Raw genomic sequence first — 23,886 nt, forward strand, 5'->3', positions numbered from 1 at the left:
GCTCAAGGTCTTAGCACTGGCCCATCTCAAAGGTTCCCAGGAAGAAAATCCTGCCTCCAGTTTGGGCAGAGCTTGAGCCAGTGAGTGAGGGGAACATAGCTCTGACTTGGAGTTGGGAGACTTGGCTCCTTTTTCCAGCTTTGCCACAGACTCGAAGTGGGACCTTGACAAGGCTCTTCTGTTCTCCAAGAGTCCAGAACCCCAGTGGTTCTGATGTGCATCTTCAACTCCAGGGGTGTTGTCCAGGATGCTAAGATGCTCTGGAGCAATGGAGTTGTCCTGTCCCCAACTCACACACGGAATCTTACACATGGAGAGAAAGAACCAGAGAAACACCCTGGGTGTCATGCACAAGATCTTCCTGGGAGCCACACAGCTCCCTTTCCTTTCCAGTCTGATCCAAGACACATGGAAGGGTGCTCTCAGAGCTTTAAAAATAAACGTATGGAAGAAAGTTTTCTGTTGTGGATGATGCAATCTCAACTCCATTTAAACCCACAGAGTTAGGAATGAAGTTCAGAGATGAACAGAAATGATGGTTCTCTAAACTCTGCAGAGAAGAGAGAAGGCAGCAGCCTGGAAACTTGGATAGTTTCCATTTCTCCAAATCACACCCTACCATCATCAGTGCAGAACTTGTATGGGCATAGAGGACCCTCACTCCTGGCAGAAAGAGGTGGTCGGTCAGACTAGAATGAGAACCTCTTGTCCTGATAGTGGATCCTTCTGTGATGACTCAAATGCACAGATTGCCGTGGGAGTGCATGTGTTCACATTTTGAGTCCTGCTATTTTGTAAATGGTTAGCCTGTTTTTCTTCTCTTGGCAAACTTTTACAGAGGCCCTGACATCATGCACGGTGCAGGGAAAATAGAGGAAAATCAGGCACACAGTTTCTTGGTCTGTTCTAGAGGGGCTCTTTGTCCAGGGTGGGGTTCTGACATGCACTTAGAAGCCTGATGCACCTGGACAAACTTACTGAGGAGGTAACAATGACGATGGTAGGTTTTGGGGAAGAGGGGATAACCCCTGTTCTTTTTTCTGGATTATAAGAGGCTCCAGTGTGTTTTATGAGCCCCATACTTCTGGCTCTTTGCGGGATTTCCACGACACAAAACAACATGACAGGCAACTGGCCTGCTCTGCAGAGGAACATCAGCCAAACTCCTGGTCAGACTTTGGGGACCCACAGGTTTCCCAACATAGAATACACATATAATCGGCGGTTTGCAAGATAACCTTAGGTAGTCCATGGGGGTCACAAAATCTAATGCCTTACATGGGGCCAGGCAGATAAGGTAATGAGGGAAGCAGGCCAGGCATAACATGATGGGGAGAGGTTGGGTCCCTGGCAAGCTAGACAGCACAAGTTCTATTAAAGGAGCACTGCTTCTTTGCTCCAGCCAAATGATGCTAGGAACATGGATCCAGTGTTTGCCAGATTTTTTGCATTCTTCAAGAGAAGGCAGAAGCTGGGGCTTGTGTAGATGTATGTATGTATATTTCTGTATATGAAATCTTTATATTTAAATTAATTTTTTTTTTTTAGAGATGGTGTTGCCCAGGCTGGTATCAAACTCCTGGGCTCAAGCAATCCTCCTACCTCAGCCTCCCAAGTGCTGGAATTACAGGTGTGAGCCACTGCACCTAGCTTAATCTATGTATTTTTTTTTAATGGAGGCCTTGAAGGATGAGCATAACTTATTTACAGAGCATCGGTTTACATCCTCTATAATGCAAAGATGCAAGGATGCACATTGTTTTGTAATACATTTATTTTAATGTATTTTAGAAAAATGTAAGTAACATGCCAAACCAGTGAGTTTGTGAACTTTGTGAACACCCCCTCAACACTCCCACCTACCCACTTACAGTAGGGAACTATAATTGCCTTATACAATAACTTTAAGTCAAAAATGAAGTGATGTGAAAGAAATGTATGAGGCAAATAGAGCAGTGGTTACAAATAGAGCTGCAAAGGGGCATGGGATATGTGGTCAAGAGAGATCACTGACCCGCTGATGCTTTCTGCCTGGACCTGTGCTGTGGGGAGGTCCTAACTGCTGGCTGCAGGACCATAGCTAGCCTCAGGGGTGTCCTGGGTGTCCTGTTCAAAGCCATAGCCAGGCAGGCCGTGCTGCTAAGGTGCTTTCACGTCTGTGGTCTCCTATAGTCCTTAAGGCTTGATTCTATCCTGTGGCAGGTGTAGCAACAGAGGCCAAGGTGGAAAGTGCAGAGAACAGTGACTTGGAGATAGACATGGGGGTAGAACCCAGGTTTCCTGATGATAAGAGGAGGGCTAGTTTCTTTCCACCACTGTCCTGTAGGACCCTGCGAGTGACAGAACTGAGGATCTGTGAGACGAGAGACAAGGGGGAGGACAAGTATTTTCTTCTCCATTTCAGATCCTCGCAGGCTGCCCGTTCTGCCGCCTGGCTGCCTGCCCTCTCTCATCCTTAGCCCTCTCCAGTGCTCCCCACTGGGGGCTTCTTTTTGGGAGTATTCTCTGGCTCCTTCCTGCTCTCCTCAGTGACAGCTCACTAAGTGTAGGACAATCTCATGTGGCTGCCTTCCCTACCTCCAACCCCCCAAAGCCAGAGCCATCCCAGCATACAGTTTTATTTTTCAGATGAAGGCAAAGCTCCCACTGCATTCAGATGAATGCAACTTCTAAATGCCTGCCTTGCAAATGACCTGTGTAAGAGGGTCCACAGCTCTCCAAGCCCCTGCCTCCCTTGGAGGCAACTTTTCACTCTTCCTGATTTCAAACAGCTGCGGAGGAAGTGATGGCTGGATTTGTGGCTATTCTCATAGCCACAGGGGCGTCTCCATGGTTCACCCCTAGGAGTATGTGCCTTCCTGTTGTCTTCCAGGGCACCAACCTAGGAAACCATGATTGACAAGAGGTTGAGCATCACTGAACTAGTTCTGTTAGGCTGGTGGGGGATTTTCTGGGACATAGATCACCTTGTTCATTTGACTTCTTATGGACAAACATGTGCTGGGAGGCTGCACAACCTGCAGGGATCGCTGGAATCCAGCCTGAGTGTCCACTGGAGGTGGCCATCCTGAAGCTGACCCAAATGGTGGGTGGAATGGGGTCTTCCTTCTTCTATGCCAGCACCATGGCCAAGGGGTGGGGACTACAAGTGGCACTCCCAGTTTAGAGGAGCAGCTCTGTTTAGTACCAACTGGTTGGGTCATGTGAGAACGTGGGGCCAGTATTATTGGGTGTTCTGATTTTTCAAGAGAAGCTAGAAATCAGATATTTATGAAAAATCTCCCGACTTAAAAATATTAGCAACTAATTCAAATAAAAACAAATATACTGTAAGCAAAACTTGTCCCAGGCTGGAGGTGGCCCTGGGGAAGATGTTTTGTTAGTTCTGCTCTTAATTCTAATTTTGGTGGCAGGCCTTCTGAGGTTGTTTATCCATTTCCTCTTTCTTTATTTGTTTTTTTTTTTGAGACAGGGTCTCACTCTGTTGCCCAGGCTGGAGTGCAGAGGCGCAATCATGGCTCACTGCAGACTTGATCTCCCAGGCTCGGGTGATCTTCCCACCTCAGCTTCCCAAGTAGCTAGAACTACAGGTGCCACCACCATGCCTGGCTAATTTTTTGCATTTTTTGTAGAGATGGGGTTTCATCATGTTGTCCGGGGTGGTCTCGAACTGCTAGACTCAAGCGATCCACTCACATCGACTTCTATCTGTGTCCTCTTTCTTCTCCACAACTGTCACAGGCCTGGGTGCCACCTGTGGGGCCCCTCACAGCTTGCAACAGTTGGACCCCTGGATTTTGGATTCTCAGCTTCTTACTGCATTGATGGCAATTTGATCAGTGCCATAGATGTGGGTGTTTCTTCAGCCTTATTTTCATGTTTCCTTTTTCAAGGCACCATGATTTTCTCTTTCACTGTAATATTGTGAGGACTGGCGGTGGGGCGGGGGGCGTGGGATGATGGTGAGAAGCCTAGCCTTTCAAAGAAGGAAGAGTGATGTTTCCATGGGATCCTTAAATGCCACAAAGTCCCTCAGAGTTTTAAACTTCAAATTCTAAGTGGGTTTGAAATCCAAATAACCTTTATGCCTCACATAGGAAGTATTTAGCAGAGGGACCGAGCTTCCTTTGAATGTGGCTTAAAGTAAAATGCTGGGGCATGGGAGCTGGGAGTCTGGGCTGACTCGCTGTTGTGCAACTCTGGGCAAGTCATTTGAACATCTTGGCCTTTAGTTTCCTCATCCATAGGAAGAGTTTGATGCTGAGCTCCCTCCTCTCTTGGACCGTCTAGTGTGCTCTACAGTACGGCAGCCATGGTCCTGCTCACGCTCAGCAGGTAAAGGATGTGCAGTTTGGTGTGACCGCCAACTCAGCCCAACCATCTCTGGCTTAGGAAAGGTCCTGAGTGTGCTCTCATTGGATGAGTCTTGACAGCTTGTCATTTTTTAAATTTTAAATTTGTTTAGAGTTGCTATGATTCAATTACAGTCTTGTTCTTCCCACTACAGTTTCTTCTCAGTGGAAACTGGTGCTCTTTGTTTTCACTAGGTGACTGCTAAAGGCAGATGGGCAAAATCTCTCACCCCTGGGGGCGGCTTCAGAGGCTTCCCTGTAACTCCGAGATCCCCCTTTATAAAGAACAGCCCGGCTGCAGCCTTAAAACAAAGTGTGAGAATGGTTACCTTCCCCTCCCCAGCTTCCAAGGGGACCACTTGTGCTTTTTTATTATTATTATTAATTTTTATGGGTGCATAGTAGGTATATATACACATATATTTATGGGTACATGAGATATTTTGGTACAGGTATGCAATGAGTAATAATCCCACCATGAAAAATGGGGTATGCATCCCTTCAAACATTTATTCTTTGTGTTACAAACAACCCAATTACACTCTTTTAGTTATTTTTAAATGTACAGTTAAATTATTGCTAACTATAGTCTCCTCTTGTGTTATCAAATACTAGGTCTTATTCATTCTTTCTATTTTTTTTGTACCCATTGAGCATCTTCACTCCCCCACTGCCCTCACCTTGTGCTTTTTAAAGCAAATGTGAAAAATATGAACATTTTAGGACTGCAGCTAGTCATTAATCTTTACAAAGACACCACTGAAAATAACATCTTACATTTATGGAGCACCTAGTATGTAGCAGCCACTGTTTTAAGTAATTAATTGATTTAATCCTAATAGTAACTCTATGAGATAGGAATGATTCTTAGTCCCATTTGCAGATGAAGAGACTGAGGTACAGAGAGGCTGAGTAATTTACCTAAGATCACATAGCCGGTAAATTGCAAGAGGACTGGAATTCAAACTCTAGTGATCTCTAGTTCCAGAGCCTGTAAACTATGCTACTGCTGCCTCTTAATGACCTATAACAATTGATAGTGCTTTCCAGTCGTATTTATAACATTTTAAAAGAAAATGAAGAAAACATAATTTTCTTTGCTTTGTTTACATACAAATTTAATAGCCAGGCAATGATTTGAAAAGTAAGGATTTTAAGCTGAATTACAGTGGCTTTTTTTTTTTTTGCCATATATTTATATGTAACTGTATTTTTGTCTGGTATATCCATATATTGACATATCTAGCAATATCTCTGTAGACACATACACACAGAGACAGTGACATACACAAAAATATAAACATTAGATCAGATGCCAGTTTACTTCCAGGTGACTGAAAAGACAACCTCACTCCCAGAAGTTTATCCAATATGCTTCGAGTTTGCTTAGTTAAAATAAGTGGTTTGAATATTAGGGAAAACAAACAAACAATCTGAATGTATTTGAGGGAACACTTAAGCTGACTGATTAGAAAAGGGCAAGAGGCTCCTTGCTAAGCTCAAGTAGCCAGGCTCCAGATGGCCTGTGTGTGTGGTGAGACTATAGGGTGAACAGAAAAGTCCATTCCTGGGCTATCAGCTGAGGACACAGAGTGCCCTTGGTGCCCAGCACCAAGCTGTAAGATCGGAGAGGGCAGAGGCTACTTCCCATTGAGTTTAAGGGCAGGCACCCACCTGCTACTTCTGTCCTTCTTCTTCATTTATACAAGCTGGAGACCCAGTGCATTCTCAGAATAAATTTTCAGATATTAATGGTCTGGAATATGGAAAAGCTTCTGATAGAATGTTGCCTGAAAAGAGCAAGATGTTTGCCGGGTGCGGTGGCTCAAGCCTGTAATCCCAGCACTTTGGGAGGCCGAGATGGGCGGATCACGAGGTCAGGAGATCGAGACCATCCTGGCCAACACGGTGAAACCCCATCTCTACTAACAAATACAAAAAACTAGCCAGGCAAGGTGGCAGGCGCCTATAGTCTCAGCTACTCGGGAGGCTGAGGCAGGAGAATGGTGTGAACCCGGGAGACGGAGCTTGCAGTGAGCTGAGATCCGTCCACTGCACTCCAGCCCGGGCGACAGAGCAAGACCTCGTCTCAAAAAAAAAAAAAAGAAAAGAGCAAGATGCAAAACTGTATACATGGAGGCTGGGCGCGGTTGCTCACGCCTGTTATCCCAGCACTTTGGGAGGCCAAGGTGGACGGACCATTTGAGGTCAGGAGTTCAAGACCAGCCTGGCTAACATGGTGAAACCCCTTCTCTACTAAAAATACTAAAAATACAAAAATTAGGCGGTGGCACGCGCTTGTAGTTCCAGCTACTCTGGAGGCTGAGGCAGGAGAATCACTTGAACCTGAGAGGCGGAGGTTTCAGTGAGCCAAGATTATGCCACTGCACTCCAGCCTGGGCAACAGAGAGAGACTCTGTCTCCAAAAAAAAAAAAAAAAAAAAAATAGCTGGGCATGGTGGCGCGTGCCTGTAATCCCAGCTACTTGGGAAGCTGAGGCAGGGGAATCACTCGAACCCAGGAGGTGGAGGTTGCAGTGAACTGAGATCGCACCACTGCACCCCAGCCTGGGCAACAGAGCAAGACTCTGTCTCAAAACAAACAACAACAACAAAAAACTGTATACATGGCAAATTCTGATTTTGTTAAGAGAAAAATGGATATTTCTAAATATGCCCAGGAATGTTGGTGTAAAGGAAATATACCAAAATATGTTTTTTAGATGTCTCCTTTATACTTTCCCATGCTGTTCAAAGAGTCTACAATGAACACATATTACTTTTATAATGAGGAAAAACTCTAATAAATGTCCTTTCAAAAGGTAATAGTTTGAGACTGGAATAGAACTTTTCCAAAGAAACTGGACATTTTATTATGACCCACTCTTCTCCCAAATGCCAAGGAAGGAGTTTTCTGGTAGATCCCAAGGAGATTTTTATGTGGCCCTGTTCTGCTGCTCTCAGATGCTCCGGGCTTGCGGTCTTGCGCATGCGTTGTCCTTGCTGGAAGTCGACAGACTCCCCAGAGCCTAAGGTTCTGCAGAAGAATGTTAGAGCGGTCAGGTGGCCAAGGGAAGGCAGTACAGCTATTATCTCTTTTATGTATGGGGCTTTTCCATAAGATCTTTTTTCTTTTCTGAAAATGATTTGATTACTTAAAATAAGCAGAGTGGTCTGTTTCAACTCCGTCATTGTGTCGAGGTCCACAATGGAATGGACTTGGTCAAGGTCACAGTGGAGTTTCTATTAGAAGGTGAGCAAGGTCTCTGAAAAGACAGGCCAGGATATCACTGGCTCCAGCCCTGTGGATCCTTTCCATGAGGTCTGGTGCAAGGTAGGCTTCCTCTTAAGAAAGCCAAATCAGATGTCTCCTGGCAGCACTTTGACCCTCCCTAGTATCAGAACAACACATACATCCCTCCCTTGGCAACTTCCTAGGGGAAGGGGCGTTATCCCTCCTTATGTGTTCTCTAGGGCAGAGAAAACAGCACATGAGCACTGCCAGAGGACAGGGAGGTTACCTAGTTCAGTTCCTTCATTCCACAGATGGGAGGCTGAGGTCTAGGGAAGAGAAGGACTCCCTAAAGTCAATGAGTCTCTTATGGAGCTAGAGCTATACTCGAGATAGGGATGCTTACTTGTAATGTTAACACATCGTCCTCTTTCCTCAGAAGAGGCACTTGAAGCCCAGAGATGGGGTGCAAATTATACAAAGACACCCAGGAAAACAGAAGCAATGTTGGGACTAGTCCATAAACCTTCCACCCTCCTGATTCCCAGCCTGGGTTTATAAATCTCCCTCCACCTCTGTCCCTCTGCCTCAGCTCGATCCATGGCCAGTTTGGGTATGAGTTTTCTGGTTGTCTGTGCATAGCTGGTTGAGGTCTCTTCTCCTTCCTGATGGTAAATAGCCATTTTTTTTCCAACTGCCCACAGGATCATCCGGACAAAAGTACAGCAGCCACCCAATCAACCAGTCCCAGCTTCCAGTCACAGCATAGGTAAGAGGAACTTTAAAAAAAAAATTTAAAAATCTAATGGGCTCCAAATATTCTAAAGAACTTTTAATCATTCTTATGGACAGATAATTCTGCATAAAACACTTCAGCACACGTACTAATGCGCCTTCTTTGTCATTCTCCAAGGGCTGAACCTGGTAAATGAATTTTATAAATACTGCTAAAAGGTTTTGAATTTTACTGATTATTATGATAAATAGCTTTCACCATGAGACAGAAAATTGAAATCTAAGCCAAAAAAAAAAAAAATCCACTAATGGGGGTCTATAGAATGTCAGATAATTAAAGTAATAAATCAAGAAAGGGATACTTATTCATAACATTTTCTGCATCATTAGTCAGTAAGTAGTTTTGAATGTGTTTTTTTCTTCTATCAACCAGCCCTTCTACAATTCTTTGTGCACTTGCAGTCTTGAGTGAAGATGTGGCAAAAGTTCCCAAACTTACTTTCTCTCTCTCTTGCTTCGATCTCATGAACTCTGTGAACTGTCAAGGGCTGCCAGTGGGGTTTCCGGTGCTCACAGGTGGGAGTGGCCGTGACCCAACAGAGGAGTCATGCTTCTTAGTGCTCAAGAGTTCAGAAATGTCCTTTGTCTTCCCTTCAAAGATTGTGAAATGACACGTGTCTATTTAAGGTGTATTGTTTCTCCACTTGGGATACAAGATACACCACTGGTTAGCCGGGGGAAAAGTTATTGTACTATATAAGAAAGTGGGCAATGATTCAGCAAGTCTCTGACACTTCTGGTTGCCACAGTCAATCCTGTAGAATCACACCTCAGATTGTATAACATTTTCACACTTTTGTTACTCCTTCTTTAACTGAAAACTTGAACTCACACGGTGATGGGGAATGGGCAGAGGCCTGGCCTCTGGTTCCAACTCTGTCATTAACTCACCCAGTAAAATGTAAAAGTCCTCTCACCTCCCTGAGCCTCAGTTTCCTCATTTGTTGATGGAGGGACATTAACCAGGTGCTCGCTGAGGCCTCTGATCCTCCATGGTTGGCTCTTTGGATAAAGGTAAGACAGATTTCGTCCCTGCCATGAAATAATTCCTCATTTAGTAATCCCTTCAGAAAGTGTCTGCTAAGTCCCTGCGGTGCAGACCTTGGCATCAGAGGCCAAGCCTATAAGAAAGGGAAGACACGATCCCCATTCTCAAGGTAAAGGGGAAATATAATGAAGAGAAGTTTGCAAAACAGAGATGAAGCTCAAGAAGAAGGGATGGGTGCCGTGGGGGCAGAAGGGAAGGAACCACCAGCTCTGTTGGGCTAGTGTGAAGAGGGTGAAGGAAGGCTTTCTGGGGGAATATTTGTGGCTGAGATTTCGCTTGTAGCTGACCAATGATTTCAGGTCACATAGCACTGAAAATCAGATAGGTATAACTGCTAATATTCTTTCATTTGGTTTAGAGGAATAATTCTACTGTAGGTCAGCAGCATGTTTTGTTCTGTTCCAGAAATTTTTAAATTAAACTACATCTCGCATACCTATAGCCCCTTAGAGTTCACAAACTTATTGAGAAGTGATGAAACTGAAACTTAGAGAGATGAAATAACTAGCCCTAGGTCATGTTGCCAGTAAGTGGCGGAGCCAGAAGTGGAATCTGGGTCTTTTGAGCCTAGAGCAATCACAAAACACGAAAACGAATGTCATGGACTCTGCCAGCAACAGGGTGAGCCTCGGTTATATATGGTGGTTGTTGTTTAAAGTACCAGGTGACTTGGGATCTTCTTTCTTCCTCTGTTTTTTACATGTTAATACAGAAAAGGTTGTGGGATTTGCATAAATCTATTTTAAGGAGCTCTTCTGGTGAAGAAAAAGAGAAGTTAACAATTTCTGCTTCTGTGTCTCTTAAGGAAGATGTAAGATCAAACTGAAATGTGAGAAGAAAGGCATGGCTCCCTTTAGGTTTGTAGGAGCCAGGAGCTGGATCTGCTCCAAAGGGAAGCCATGAAGGGCTTCTCAGGCAGTCACCGCCATTTCTAGTGATTTCCTACTCTGAAAAGTCAAAGGTGGCTCCACCTGCTTCCAGCTGGTTATAGCCCAAGGAAGTGTGTTTGAGATTGGTCTGTAGGTTTTAATGAACCAAGAAAGAATTCCCACAGCCCAGAAATGGCAATTCAGCTGTACAGCTGGAGAGGCCCCTGCTGATGGACTGATTTCTCCCTAGGATTCTGGAGCCAGAAGTTAATGTGAAACTTGCACAAAAGTTGCCCCCTGCCTCCCATCCAATTCTTATTCTTAGGAACTTTGAGACCTAGCCTCAGTCACAGTAAGTCACCAACCACTGCCCCTGTCTCTGGGCAGGCAAGATGTAGACTTTAAGTAAGCAAACCCAAGGCTAAGTTCTGGTGTCGCTGTTTATTAGCTAGATAACTGAATCACTTTCCCTGTGGAGCCTCAGTTTCCTCATTTGATAAATGGGGATAAATAATAGCACTCTGGGCTGTTGCAATCATCAAATGAAAAGTACTGCATTCATGTGAAGTATATTATTGCTCTTCATTATTTATTAGTGAGAAGCAGATTAGTTATAGGGATTAAGGCTTTAGTCTCTGGGTTCAAATCGCCACTCTGTGTCTTTTATATTTTATTTTTACTTTTGAGACAGGATCTTGCTCTGCTGCCCTGGCTGGAGTGCAGTGGCACAATCATAGCTCACTACAACCTCGACTTCCTAGGCTCAAGTGATCCTCCTGCCTCAGCCTCCTGAGTTGCTGGGACTATAGGTTTGTGCCACCACACCTGGCTAATTTTTTAAAAAGTTTTTTGGTGGGTCTTGCTGTGTTGGCCAGGCTGGTCTTGAACTCCTGAGCTCAAGTGATCCTCCCACGTCTGCCTTCCAAAGTGCTGGGATTACAGGCATGAGCCCTGGCACCAGGTACTCTGCCTCTTGTTAGCTGTGTGATCCTGGTTGGGCCACTTGTCTTCTCTGAGTTTTACCTTTCCAATAGGATCATCACATTTCCTAGCTTCTATTATTTTTCTCAGAATTAAATGAGATAATGCCTCAATGCCTGGCATAGAGTAAGTTCTCAGAAAATGTTCGTTATCCTTATTGTCATAATTAATATTAAAAATCAAATCCAGGGAAACTGGAAGGAGAAAAGGCAGGGAGAAAGAAGGGGCACTCTGTGGTTTGGAGTTTGTTAGCTGAGCGCGTGAGTTTGCGCTCAGGTAGTTGTGTTTGCACACAAGGTTGGGTGTGCAGGCAGGTGGGGAAATGCCTAATGAGTATTCCAGGTTTTTTGTTTGTTTTTTGTTTTTGTTTTGTTTTGTTTTAGCACTGGCTGTTGGTGGGCCCCGGCTCCCCTCTTTCTCCTCTCCATCCCCTGCTTTCTGTATCCATGGAAAGGCTGGAATTTGAGCGACTGCCCTTCCTGTCCCCGTGTCCCGGTGTTCCTTTCTGCAGGGGTCAGTCCTCCCCAGTGCCCACCCCTCCCCTTCCTCCCCCCAGCGCTGAGAACTGGAGCACATGGCCCATCCGAGGCCCGCGCTGGTGGCCCCGGTGTGGCCGCCTCCGAAGGGCGAGTGTCCTCCGCGCCTCCTGCCTCTCTGCACTCGCTCCCTCCCAGCCGTCCCCAGCTCCGCGTGCGGTGACAGCCTGCCCGCGGCCCTCAGCCCTCTGCGGCCCTGACAGCCCATCTTTCCCCGCGCAGTGTCCACGGGCTCTGTGACGCAGGTGTCTTCGGTGAGCACGGATTCGGCCGGCTCTTCGTACTCCATCAGCGGCATCCTGGGCATCACGTCCCCCAGCGCCGACACCAACAAGCGCAAGAGAGACGAAGGTAAGAGAGGCCCGCGCAGCTCCGTCGGGGATGCGCCCCATGGGGTCCGTTTCGGATGCTCGGTCGCGGGTGGCAGCAGAGGTGCCCGTGAGCACCCCCCTTACCTGCAGAGGAGTGAGTCCCTCTGCCCGCGCTCTGTCCTTTTCGTGAACACGGGAAAGGGCTGAGCCCTCTGCAAGGACAGACAGGCAGCAGGGTGACTGTGGCATTCTTGCTGGCCTTCCCCCTGGTCACCCCTTGGATAGAAGCAGTGGGCCTGGCAGAGCCCTTGTGGCCTGAGCTTTGGCCTTTAAGAAGACCCTGTGTGCGTGCAGATATGCCCCCCGAAGGGCAGGGTGTGCTGGACTCCACACCCAAGTCCACTTTGGGGAGAAGCTTTGGACCAGAGAGAGGTGGCTGGGCAAAGCCGTGAGAGGGGCACACGTTGGGTGGGCGGAGGGGTGGGTTCTCTGAAAGGCCCTGCACACGTCTCAGCAGAGAAGGCCTTCAGCCCTGGTGATGGTATTGCGGGGTGGTGCTGAGGAAATTAATAATCATCTCATCCTTGCCCTTGGGTCTGGAAGGAAGGAGTGCGGGGGTGTTGGGAGGGATTACAAAGATGACAATCTTCCTGGTTGGTTTTTCTCAGGCCCTCCATGGGCTGGGCCATGTGGTGCCTGGGTCCCCAGAGCCAGCCACCTCCGTCCTGGACGCAGGACACGTTAACCGGGCTCCTTTCCCCTGAATGGGCTGCCAGTACTGGCTGACATTAATGGGTTTGAGAGAAGAAAAGACCCCCTGGGAGTCTGTAAAACCTTAGTCAGGAAAAGGAAAAAAAAAAAAAAAAAAAAAACCAGGGCTGTGGTCTAGGGCCTGAGAGCAGCGTGACAGAAATCTTGATTCAATTATTCTGTTCCTCGGCACAATTCCCTTTCTCAGCTCCGTGTAAGGGATGTGTGTTCTCGTGAGCACATGCCTAAGTACTTAAGATCTGTAACTAGAAAATTGAGTCGGCCCAGCTGTGGATTGGCCTGTAGCCTGCGTGTTGCCAGCAGTGCAGAAGCAGAGCCGGTGGCCTCGGTTTGGAACCGTGGGGGTGTGTGGGGATGATTCACGGCTTTTGGAACCTGCCTGGCCTCTCTCTTCTGCTCCTGCCGCTCCTGAGCAGATGTCAGAAGTCTTTAACTCAGTAGGCTGCGGTGCTGTGTTGCTGCAGGAGGCAGTGGGCCTGCCATCTCTGTTGGTTTATGAGGTTGATGGTGTCATCTTTTCTCCCATTGTCACCTGGACTCACAGCAGATGTGCCTAAGCTGGGGCCTGGATATATTTGTTCACAGTGGAGGGACAGATTGTGTGAGACTCCCCCGGAGGCTGAGGGATCCAGGCGGAGATTTTTGGGGAAAGAAAAAATATAGTTTGATGTTTATCACCAAACAGACAGGTTCTGGCCCGGAGGCATTATTTTACTTTGTTTTCGGAGTGCTATATTGGCTTGCAGTCTGACCAGCAGTCATGGTTTTGCCCCTCAAGCTCCTTTACAAGGTATAGCATCTTCAGAATGTGGGTGGTGTTGGTCTTGACTACTCTGTACTACTCAGATCATTCCCAGAGGAGGACTGCGGCCCATTTGGGGGTATTGACCTTTAAGACGGACAGTGACAAATGGGATTGTGTCCTGGATGAAGAGGGATCTGATATAACATCTGGGAACACCTTGAGGCTCTAGAAATATTTTGGCACTCTCATATGTGCAACTTGGTTCTTTTTAAACTGAGGTGAAATCACCTCTGCATCGGCCACACACTTTAACTTTAAGGCCATGCAATGAGATCTCATTCCTTCCTCTTTCCATGCCTCCAAATACTTGAAGGCAGCAATCCAGTCTTGCTTATTCTGCTTTTCTTAGTGCCAAAATATCCCTAGAGCCTCAAGGTGTTCCCAGATGCTGTATCAGATCCCTCTTCATCCAGGATGCAGAGGTGATTTCACCTCAGTTTAAAAAGAACCAAGTTGCACATATGAGAGTGGCCTAGGGATAAAAGGAGATGCCTTGGGAGGTAATGAGTGCCCTGTCTCTGGGGATATGTAAGCAGAGACTAAGTGGCCACTTGTCAGGCTGCCATACAGAGTATCAAGAATCAGATGTGGTATTGGATGATCTTTTTTATTTTTTAATTGAAATTTTTTTCTTAATAAATAGACATGGGGTTTTGCTATGTTGACCGGGCTGGTCTTGAACTCCTGACCGCAAGTGATCTGCCTGCCTAGGTCTCCCAAAGTGTTGGGATTACAGGCATGAGCCACTGTTCCCGGCCTGGATGATCTTTGAAATCTTTCCAGTTCTGATATATATGGTCGAGTCCTGATCCTCACGAAGACTTGGGGATAGTCCAGTCGGTGGTCTGTGGTAGAAGGGAGAATGACCTGATGGTCCTGGAAGCTTATAGGAGTGGAAAGAGTGGGGGACAAACCAAAGCAACCAGAGCCTCCGCCTCACTCCTGCCCCACACCACTGAGTGTGTGCACGTTTGATCCCAGGGGTGGGCAGCAATGGCCGGGCTCACACCAGGGAAGTGTCTGTCGGAGTATTGCATAAGTGCCCCCTTCTGATCTTTCCTATCCTTTCTCTCTATCTTTCTGGATCCCTGTAGTGGCTCTAGAGGGAGGTAAAGAGTCAGAGACTGTCACTTCCATTTTACTAGGGGAGGTGATGGAGGCTACACAGCCGTACAGCTGGTATGGACTGGGGAGTCGGGAGGAGCTTGAGTGCCCCTAAGGCCTCAGTTCCCTGGTATTTTCCAGCTACCTGTTGCCCCTCAGCCTTTTCAGAGATGCCCTTTGGAGGCGGAGCAGCCTGGGGCTGGGCAGAGCTGGGGCTGCTGTAGGAAAGAGTTTCAGTCAGAAGGGCAGGATTAGCAGGTTGGATGCGGAGACAGAAGTGAGACCTGAAGGCCAGAGGTTGGAGGAGAGCAGAGAACATAAGCAGCACACTGGCCGGCTGGCCCACGGAGGCTGCAAACCATGGATTTGTGGGGTACTGGCCTCCAGAGTGGTACCATCAGCAGCCTGAGAGAAGAATCATGGGGTAAGAGAGGCAATGGTGAGCTAAGAGGAAGACAGCTGAGGGTCCTTGCCCATTTTTCAGATGAGGTGACTGAGTCTTTGCAAGGTGGAGTTGCTTACTCTGCTGCCTGGTTCACAGTCATCCCCAGCTTAGACTTGAGTTTTGCCCTGAAGGCATTTCCTGAGGCCACCTTCCTGCCCAGATCTCAGCAGAGGTGAATGGGTGATAGGATCCAAACACAGAGGGTGAGCTGGTGATCATGACTGACAAGCTCAAATTCCTCTGATGAGTAGGGCAGCGGGTGAGGTGACACCAGGGGAAAGAATAAGGCAGGGAAGGCCAGTTTTGACCAAAAGGATCTGGGGGGCTCCTCATAGGAGGGGGCATTTGAGAGCTGGATAGAGGGAGGAGAGGGCATTCCAATCAAAAGCAAGAGAGATTGTGCCAAGTCTGGGACTCTGGTGAGCACGTGCAGGGAGAGGACCAGCACAGCAGGATTTGGAAAGGGAGAGAGGTAGAGAGAGGTGGGTGGCTTAAACGTGGTCAGAGGTTTCGAAACATTTAGTCTGGAAGCATTTAGGGAGATAGTTTTGAGCTATGCGTCTTAGATACTCAAGAAACATTTACTCTGCTGAGTGTTTCAGATAAAAAAGTAGCGTGAAAGTGACTAGCCCCGCACTATCCAACAGAAGGAGAATGCAAGCCACATGTGTAATTTTAAATGATGTAGTAACTACATTAAAAAGAATAAAAAGAAACAAGTGGAGTTAATTTTAATAATATATTTTATTTAATCCAGTATACCCCAAATACCATTTCAACATGTCATCAATATAAAAAATTTGATGCTATATTTTCTCTTATTTTTGCTGCCCAGTTTTTGAAATCTGGTGTGTATTTTACACATGTAGTACATCTCAGTTTGGATGCTAAACGTTTGACAGTTAAAGTTAGATGTAGTCCTACCAAAACAATAAAGCTGTGTTTAGTGGGAAAAATATACTGCTTCTACTTTAAAATTAAAATTAAAATCAAATCAAATAAAAAATTCAGTTCCTCGATTGTACTGGCTACATTTCTTTTTTTTTTTTTTTTTTTTTTTTGAGACGGAGTCTCGTTCTGATGCCCAGGCTGGAATGCAGTGGCCGGATCTCAGCTCACTGCAAGCTCCGCCTCCTGGGTTCACGCCATTCTCCTGCCTCAGCCTCCCCAGTAGCTGGGACTACAGGCGCCCGCCACCTCGCCCGGCTAGTTTTTTGTATTTTTTAGTAGAGACGGGGTTTCACCGTGTTAGCCAGGATGGTCTCGATCTCCTGACCTCGTGATCCGCCCGCCTCGGCCTCCCAAAGTGCTGGGATTACAGGCTTGAGCCACCGCGCCCGGCCGTACTGGCTACATTTCAAGTGCGCAGTTGCTACATAGGACTAGTGGCTGCTGTGTTGGACAACATAGCTCTAATACAAGTGCTTGGCACATAGTAGGTGCTCAGTAAGTGCTCCTTGGTAGAGTGGATGTCACATTCCTTTAGAGAGTTCACAATTAGCAAAGAGGGTAAGTGGAGGGACCGCTAGTTTCCTCAGTCAAGGATGCTTTTGTTTGGCATTTTCAGCTTCCATAGAAAGCTCTGAGTAGAGCTCTGGAGCAAAAAAGACACACAAACTAGAATATTGTTAGGTTGGTGGATTGGCAAAGGCCCTTTCAGTATAGAGATTCTAGAGTTCTTCCTAGGATGTCTGCCTCCAAGACCAGACTCGGGGATACGGCCACTATGTCCAAGTCTCAGTTGAACTGTTCTGCAGCAACAGGTAAGATCTCTGTGGCCTCTGGAGGAAGAGCTGGGGCTGGTTAAAGGAAGCTGCAGGAGGCAGATTATGGCTGAATGCAACATACAGCTTTCAGAAGCAGCCAGGCTGGGCCAAGAATGGAAGCTTTATCTTAGAAAGATAGTGAGCTCTCCATCATCAGAGGTGTGAGCAGGGGCTGGACAAATGAGGAGCAGAAGAGTCAAGGAGGACATTCTGGTTCAGCTTCTGTGACTTTTGAGGCAGACCTGTTCCAACCTGGGTGGCCAGTGCTTCTGTGCCAGTACTGTGTCTGCGAGTGCATCTACCCACTTGTCTTTCCCTTCTGCTGCCTGACCCTGAGGCTGCCACTCATGTGGACTTGACAGGGCAGGGGCCACAAATCATTTCTATTCCCAGCTCAGCCTCTTGGCATAGCCCCAGTTCACAGGGATGCCCGGGAGGCCTGTAGGATGGCTCCGAGGGTCAGGCTGGGGTGCCGCCCAGTTATGAGATGTCGCTTTGTCTCTTGGTTGGTCTGAACTGAGAGCTTTCGTGGAGGAAACTGTGACATGGCTCAGGAATCCTGCTGGGTGAGGGGAATGGAGGCTGAGTCGGCACCTCCCTCTCCGGAAGGCCCAGAGGAGGTGGTGGCAGGGAGAGACTTGGCAAAGCAGGCAGGATTGTGAATAGCGGCCATGGGTGAAAGGGCAGCCTCAGACCCTCGGTTCCTTCCTGGGCCTTTGATCTCTGGTGAGACCTCCTTCCGCCGCTCTCCCCGCTTAGGTCCCCTCCCTGTCCCCCTCACAATAACCCACAGGGCCCTGGGTCTGAAAGGCCCTGAACACACTGAGGTCAGCGGAGTGCAAATCCCTTTCACCAGTTCAGAAAGCTGACCCGTCCAGCCAGTGTGGACTGTGGGGGCCAGAGTTTTCTTTTTGGGCAGTAGGTGTACATTGCAAGGGAGTTTCCAGCCTTCTGAGGAGGGCACAAGAAGGGCAGCAAGAGTCCAGAGATGGCCTGTCCTTTCCAGAAGATGCCAAATCTGATGAGACTCTCATAGGAAGTTTGTTGGAGGGCATTTAGCCAGGTGCTCCCATTATGACTTCCTTTTTGGGGATGCCTATTTCCTCTCTGTTTTTGTGTCTCTCTCCATGTCTTTGGGGGTGCATCTCATTCTGTATTATTTGGCTTTGTTTATTTCCTATTTATTGAACCTTCCTCTGTGTCTGTTTCTGTCTACTGGTCTAGCTCTCACTAGCTTTCCTTTTCGTACATATTCTCTCTCTCACACACACACACTCTCTCCTACTCTCTCTCTCCCTCTCCTTTTCTCTCTCACACTCATTCACTCGTTCAATTTCCTTTCTGTCTTCTTGTATTCTCTCTTGCTATCTCTCTCTCTCCCCAAATCCCCTCTTCCCCTATCTCTTTCAGGCTGAATGCCCCCTCAGCCCTGCCTAGCAGACCTCCACGGGAGCTATGGCCAGAGGGAAGGGGTTTCAGAAGCTCACAGACCGTGCTGGGCCCCTGGGCCCTCTGACACAGGCAGGCCCTGGTCTTTTCTCTCCTAGGACCCTTTACCTTCCCTGGATGCATAGATGCTGTCTGCCGCTCCCGGGATCAGGACAGAAAATGGAAGCAGGAAGTGGGGAGAGCCCTCTCAGAGCTCCCAGAAGGGATAGGTGTGTGGAAAAGCTCAGGATTCCCGAGTCAGGAGTAATAGGCAGCCCCTGTGGGATTGAGAGTTCACAGATCTCTGATCCCTGGAGAGACCCAAATAAGGTGTTGAGTCAAGGGCACAGGCTCATGGGCAGGGATGAAATGGTTTGAGGACTTCTTGTAGCAAGTTACTTAATCTCTCTGCGCCTCCATTTTGTTATCTGGCGAATAGAGTTGATGCAAGCCTTGTGGGTTACTGTGAGAATAAAATGAAGTGAAGTGACAGCTGCCAAGGGCGTGGCCCCAGGGCCTGGCTATAGTCATTGGCCACTGAGAGGCCTGTGTTTGAGGACGTGAGGCCCGTCATGGCAGAGGACAGCAGACTTCAGCCACGGTCCTGTTGGCAGCTGGAACTGGCTGGTTCGCCCACCACCACCTTCCTGTTTGGAGCTGTGGAGCCATGGGGCGATTCCACAGTACTGAAGAAGCCGATTGCCTGCAGCCAGGAGCCCGGGGCATCCAGGCTGAACAACAGTGCCCCCAGGTGTCAGCTACAGAACGAAGGGCCACACTCACTTTCCTCCTTTGCCTTCAGGACGCTGAGTCTCCCCGCCTGCTTCATGACAGAAGAAAAGGGTCAGGCCCCAGTTTTCCCTGAAGAGAGGCACAGGGAGCACAGAGGGGTGGAGGCCCCCAGGGTGGGGGCAGAGGGCAGCACTCTGGGCCTGAGAGGGCTAGGCCTCTGAGGGGTTTTTGGGGCCACCAGCCTGGACCTCGAGACTCCCCCATGGGAGCTGAAAGGGCCTTGGAGAGCACCTGAGACGCCCCACTCCGTCATTCACATGGGAAAACAGGCTCAGAGAAGAGAGGCGGTCTGCCCAGATCACATAGTAAAACCCAGAAAACCTAGAGGGAGAGGATGGCTCTATGGAAAATCCTTGGCATCCCTTGCCTTTCGATGTGACAAATTCAGTTATGCTCTCCCTCCTTTCCTCCCTTCTCACAGGGCGGACCGCCATCCCCACTGTTGACAGCCGGCCCCATCAGTCTTCTCTCCCCACGGGGTACTGCCCACACGTCCCCCCGCACTGACCTCAGTTCTTGAGAGAATCCCTGCCCTTCCCTCGCGGGCCTCCCTTTCCCCCTGCTCATTCCTTCTGTGCCTCCAGTCCCTGTGTGTTGGCTCAGCTTCCTGTCTCCAGGCCATTGCCCACTCAGGGCTGCCATCTGGAATGCTGTCCTTGAGCCTGGACCTGGCCTGGCTCTCCGGAACCAGCCCACTCCCCTGTGGGGATTTCCAGTGTTGGGTCATTGGTCCTTCACAGCTGGCTGAGACCCAAGGATTCTTTAGGGTCCAGTGTGGAGTATGGGTGACCAGGCAGGCTCTCCATCTCCTTTTCCCAGAGTGGCTTTGGGGGCGGGAAGGAGGTTACCACAATTTTGTCTTGGCCTCTGCTGGGGCTTTCCAAGGACAGGTCCCCTCCCTGGCCCTCTGTGAGCTGTCCCCTGGATGTCCCCTCATGTAGAGGGGTGGGTTGTTTCCTGAGTTCTCTTTTTGTCCAGGCAGGAGTCAGTACCAAGGTTCTGCTGTGGTCATGGTGGGGGCATCACGTAGAACCCAGGGGGGAAATTGGCAGCCTGGCAGCCGTGCTTTCCTTGGCTTGCCCTGTATGGATGATGATTTTGAATTAGTTACCAACATTGCAAAATCAGGAAATTTCATGTATGGATGGATGCCTGGCTTCTTTTGGGAAGAAAAATCAGATCTGGCAACACTGGGGCAGCTGGCAGCCTGACAGCCCACAAGGCAACAGTCATCTGGGGCTGCTGGGCCTGAGTTCTCACGCGCTCCCCACTCTACTTGCTCTCGGCACTTGTGCTCTATTTTTCTCGGCCGGAAGGTCTTTGAGCTTCTGGAGTCTTAGCATGAACTCTGAAGAAACCAGTTTGGCTCAGTCTGCCTGTGGCAGCTGAAGCTAACAGGAGGCAGGTCCTGGAACTGGCTGGTGGGGCCAAGTGCGTGTGTGTGTATTTGTGTGGTCAGGGAAGTGGGTAGTCAGGCTTACAGGCCAGAGGTGGGTAGGGTAGCGGAGGCAAGAATTTAGGGCGGGGGCCAAGCAGCCACACTCCTTGGCAGGTCATGTACTCTATACCCTGTAGGTAGGGTAGTCCAGGCACAGAGGGTGCAGGCTTGGCCCAAGGGTATGCAGGGGGCAGTTAGTGGCAGAGATGGTGAGGACCTGGTTTCCATCTCCCTGCCTGGCTGGCCACTCTCCCCTGTGATCTCTGTCCTGATCTTATAGCCATGGGCACCTCAGTTGAGACTCAGATAGACAACTGCTGGAGGCCTCTGTGGTAACACAGGGCATCTGAGGCCAGGTGGCCAATTGGAGGGGCTCCTGGGGCCTTTCTCTAGTGCCCAGGGCCTGTCCCACGGGTGGGGGCTCAGGTTTCGGTTCCTCCTCACTCCTGGGTCCCCAAGTTTCACTTTGATTCAGTGAGCGAGAGTCCCCGTGAGAGCCAACGCCACTGAACCCCCACCCTCTCTGTTTGCACACCTGGTTTGCCCCAGCCCCTCCCCCTCCTCTCACCCCCAGTTCCTTTTCCCATGGGGCGGTGTACGGGTGTTCAGGAGAGTCCTGGGGGTTTGGGAGAGGGTAGGGTGCTGCCATGTTGGGATCTCAGTTCAGGGAGTCAGTTTGAGGCCAACCAGTACAAGACTGGTGGGGCCGATGGAGGAGGAGGATACAGTCTCATCTGCTGTGAGCAGTCCCCTGCCAAGACAGTCTGAAACTTGAGGTGAAATGGCCTTGGCTTTCTCCACCCTGCATGCCCTGCTGCCCCATGGGGAAGAGAATCCCACAGTCCTTTCTCTCTGGCTTGGGAATATGGTTTAATCCCTGGCCACACAGTCTGTGGTTCAGAGACTTTACAAGGCTTCAAACCCCTTACCCTGCTGTGTCCCTTCTTCCTGTCCCTTTCTCTGTCTCAGTGTCAGTTTTTCCATCTAAAATGGAGATCAAGGAATTGCTGAGGTTTTTTCTGGCACCAAAATTCTGAGTTTCTCCTGGTTCCATCTCAAGTCCTCTTGGCATTATTTTAGAGCAGCAGTTCTCAAATGTTTGGTCCTAGGTCCCTTTAAACTCTTAAAAATTATCAAGGACTTCAAGGAGCTTTAGTTTATGAGGGTTAATTAAAATGGATGAAAGTTTAAAATATTTATTCATTAAAAATAACAGTAACAAACAAGTAACATAAAAAATATTTTTGAAATAAGAAAGAACCAAATCTTCCAAACCCCAAATTTCGTATGAATGGCATTGGCTTACAGTTCTGCAGGTCTCGCCAGCGTCTGACTTAATAGAAAACAGCTGGACTCTCATAGCTGCTTCTGTATTTGCTCTGTTGTGATGGAACACATCTTACAGCTTCTGAAAACCTCCACCGTAGACTCATGAGAGAATGAGAGTGAAGAAGGCAAATCACACCTTGGCATTAATATGAAAATAACAGGTGCAGCAAACCACTATGGCACATGTATACCTATGTAACAAACCTGCACATTCTGCACATGTATCCCAGAATTTAAAATAAAATTTAAAAATTACAATAACTTTGCCCTCACAGATCACCTGAAAGCATCTTGGAGACCCCTTCTTCCAACCCTGGCAGGGCTCCCTGGACTACACTTTGAAAATTTCTACTTCAGGGCCGGGCGCGGTGGCTCAAGCCTATAATCCCAGCACTTTGGGAGGCTGAGACGGGTGGATCACGAGGTCAGGAGATCGAGACCATCCTGGCTAACACGGTGAAACCCCGTCTCTACTAAAAATACAAAAAAACTAGCTGGGCGAGGTGGCGGGCGCCTGTAGTCCCAGCTACTCGGGAGGCTGAGGCAGGAGAATGGCGTAAACCCGGGAGGCGGAGCTTGCAGTGAGCTGAGATCTGGCCACTGCACTCCAGTCCGGGCGACAGAGCGAGACTCTGCCTCAAAAAAAAAAAAAAAAAAAAAGAAAATTTCTACTTCAGGCTGCTGCAGTCTGAACTTGCCTACTTATCACTCATATAGATAAGGAGAACAGTTAAGAGGTTTCAGTTAAAAGAAAGGTGTCATCAGTCGTTTCTCCCATTCTTAGCTCCTGAAGACAGTAGGAGCCATGGCAGGTCTTTGAGCTGAGGAGGGAGTGACAAGACACACTGGGCTTTGGAAATCCTCCACTAGCCAATTGGGATATGTAGTGCTTCTTGCTTCTATCCCAGGTTGAGCTCCCACAGAAAGACATAGCTACCGAGCCTTCTCCCCTTCCCAGCAGACTGTCGATAGGGCTTGAGGTCTAATTTCCCTCCAGAAGGCTTCCTTCTGTGCCAGCAGCAGCCAGCTTCTGCCACCCAAGAGCCTGGTGAGTGGATGTTTCAGAACCCTGCCTTGTCTCCCCATCTAGCTTAGCTCTGTACTGGCCTGCAGCCTCCTGGAGACCCTATCTAGGGCATATTTTTGATGGAGAAAAAACCTAGCAATGCTATTGATTGGGAATGAAACAAAATAAAATAAGGAAATGATTTTGGTATTTATCTTGACTCCTGGCATTTGAGGAAGAGCAGGTGTAAAAGACGGTTGAGCAAGGGGAGATTTTTGTTCTGATTCCACAGGGGTTTCTGGGTGTTTCTCGAATGTTTCTGGGTGACTCGTGTGTGTGTGTGGGAGGGGAGGGTTGGGGGGTGGGGGCGAGGTGTGTGTGTGCCTGCATGTGTTTAAATTTCACTTTGAAATTTCCAGTTTTCATTTTTATTAGTACAAATTAACATTTGTATTAGTCCTTCCTTGGGGCATTTTATCCCAGTGATAGAGTAAAATGGGTGAGAGGGAGAACAAGAGAATGTCTTAAGGTAATTTGAGAAAAATTGAGAGAGGAAGAAGGATAAAAGGTGTGAGAGAAGGTATGTGTGAGAAACAAATTGCTTGTAGCAACATTAACTGATCTATGAGAGGAAATAGGCAGAGAGAAAGGCATAGCCTCTTGAGGGACTGCACAGTGGAGGATGAAAGTGAGGAGGGGGTCAGACACTTCCCAGCACCAGCCACCAGGTGGCAACATCGACCCAGGACAGCTTAGTTGCTGTCCAGGATTAGGGACAAGAGGGGTAGAGTAGCAGGGCAGTGTGTGCCGGCCATTCGTGAGCTTAGTATGCTTGTAACTGGGTTGGAGGTGGCAGTGCCCAGGTGGGCTGACCATTCG

The 23,886-nt window shown here is 48.3% G+C and overlaps 1 protein-coding gene across 5 annotated transcripts in view; it reads left to right on the forward strand.

The window, feature by feature from the left end:
- Positions 1–23,886, forward strand: part of PAX5 (paired box 5) — a 200,740-nt gene that overhangs the window by 20,918 nt on the left and 155,936 nt on the right. For all 5 annotated transcript variants that reach the window (XM_033238078.1, XM_033238083.1, XM_033238079.1 and 2 more), the window contains 2 exons: positions 8,288–8,352; positions 12,035–12,163. In XM_033238078.1, coding sequence (XP_033093969.1) covers positions 8,288–8,352; positions 12,035–12,163 — 194 coding nt within the window. The remainder of the gene's footprint in view (positions 1–8,287; positions 8,353–12,034; positions 12,164–23,886) is intronic.

Source organism: Trachypithecus francoisi, unplaced genomic scaffold, assembly GCF_009764315.1.
Source record: "Trachypithecus francoisi isolate TF-2019V2 unplaced genomic scaffold, Tfra_2.0 Lachesis_group16, whole genome shotgun sequence".
Taxonomy (NCBI): Eukaryota; Metazoa; Chordata; class Mammalia; order Primates; family Cercopithecidae; genus Trachypithecus; species Trachypithecus francoisi.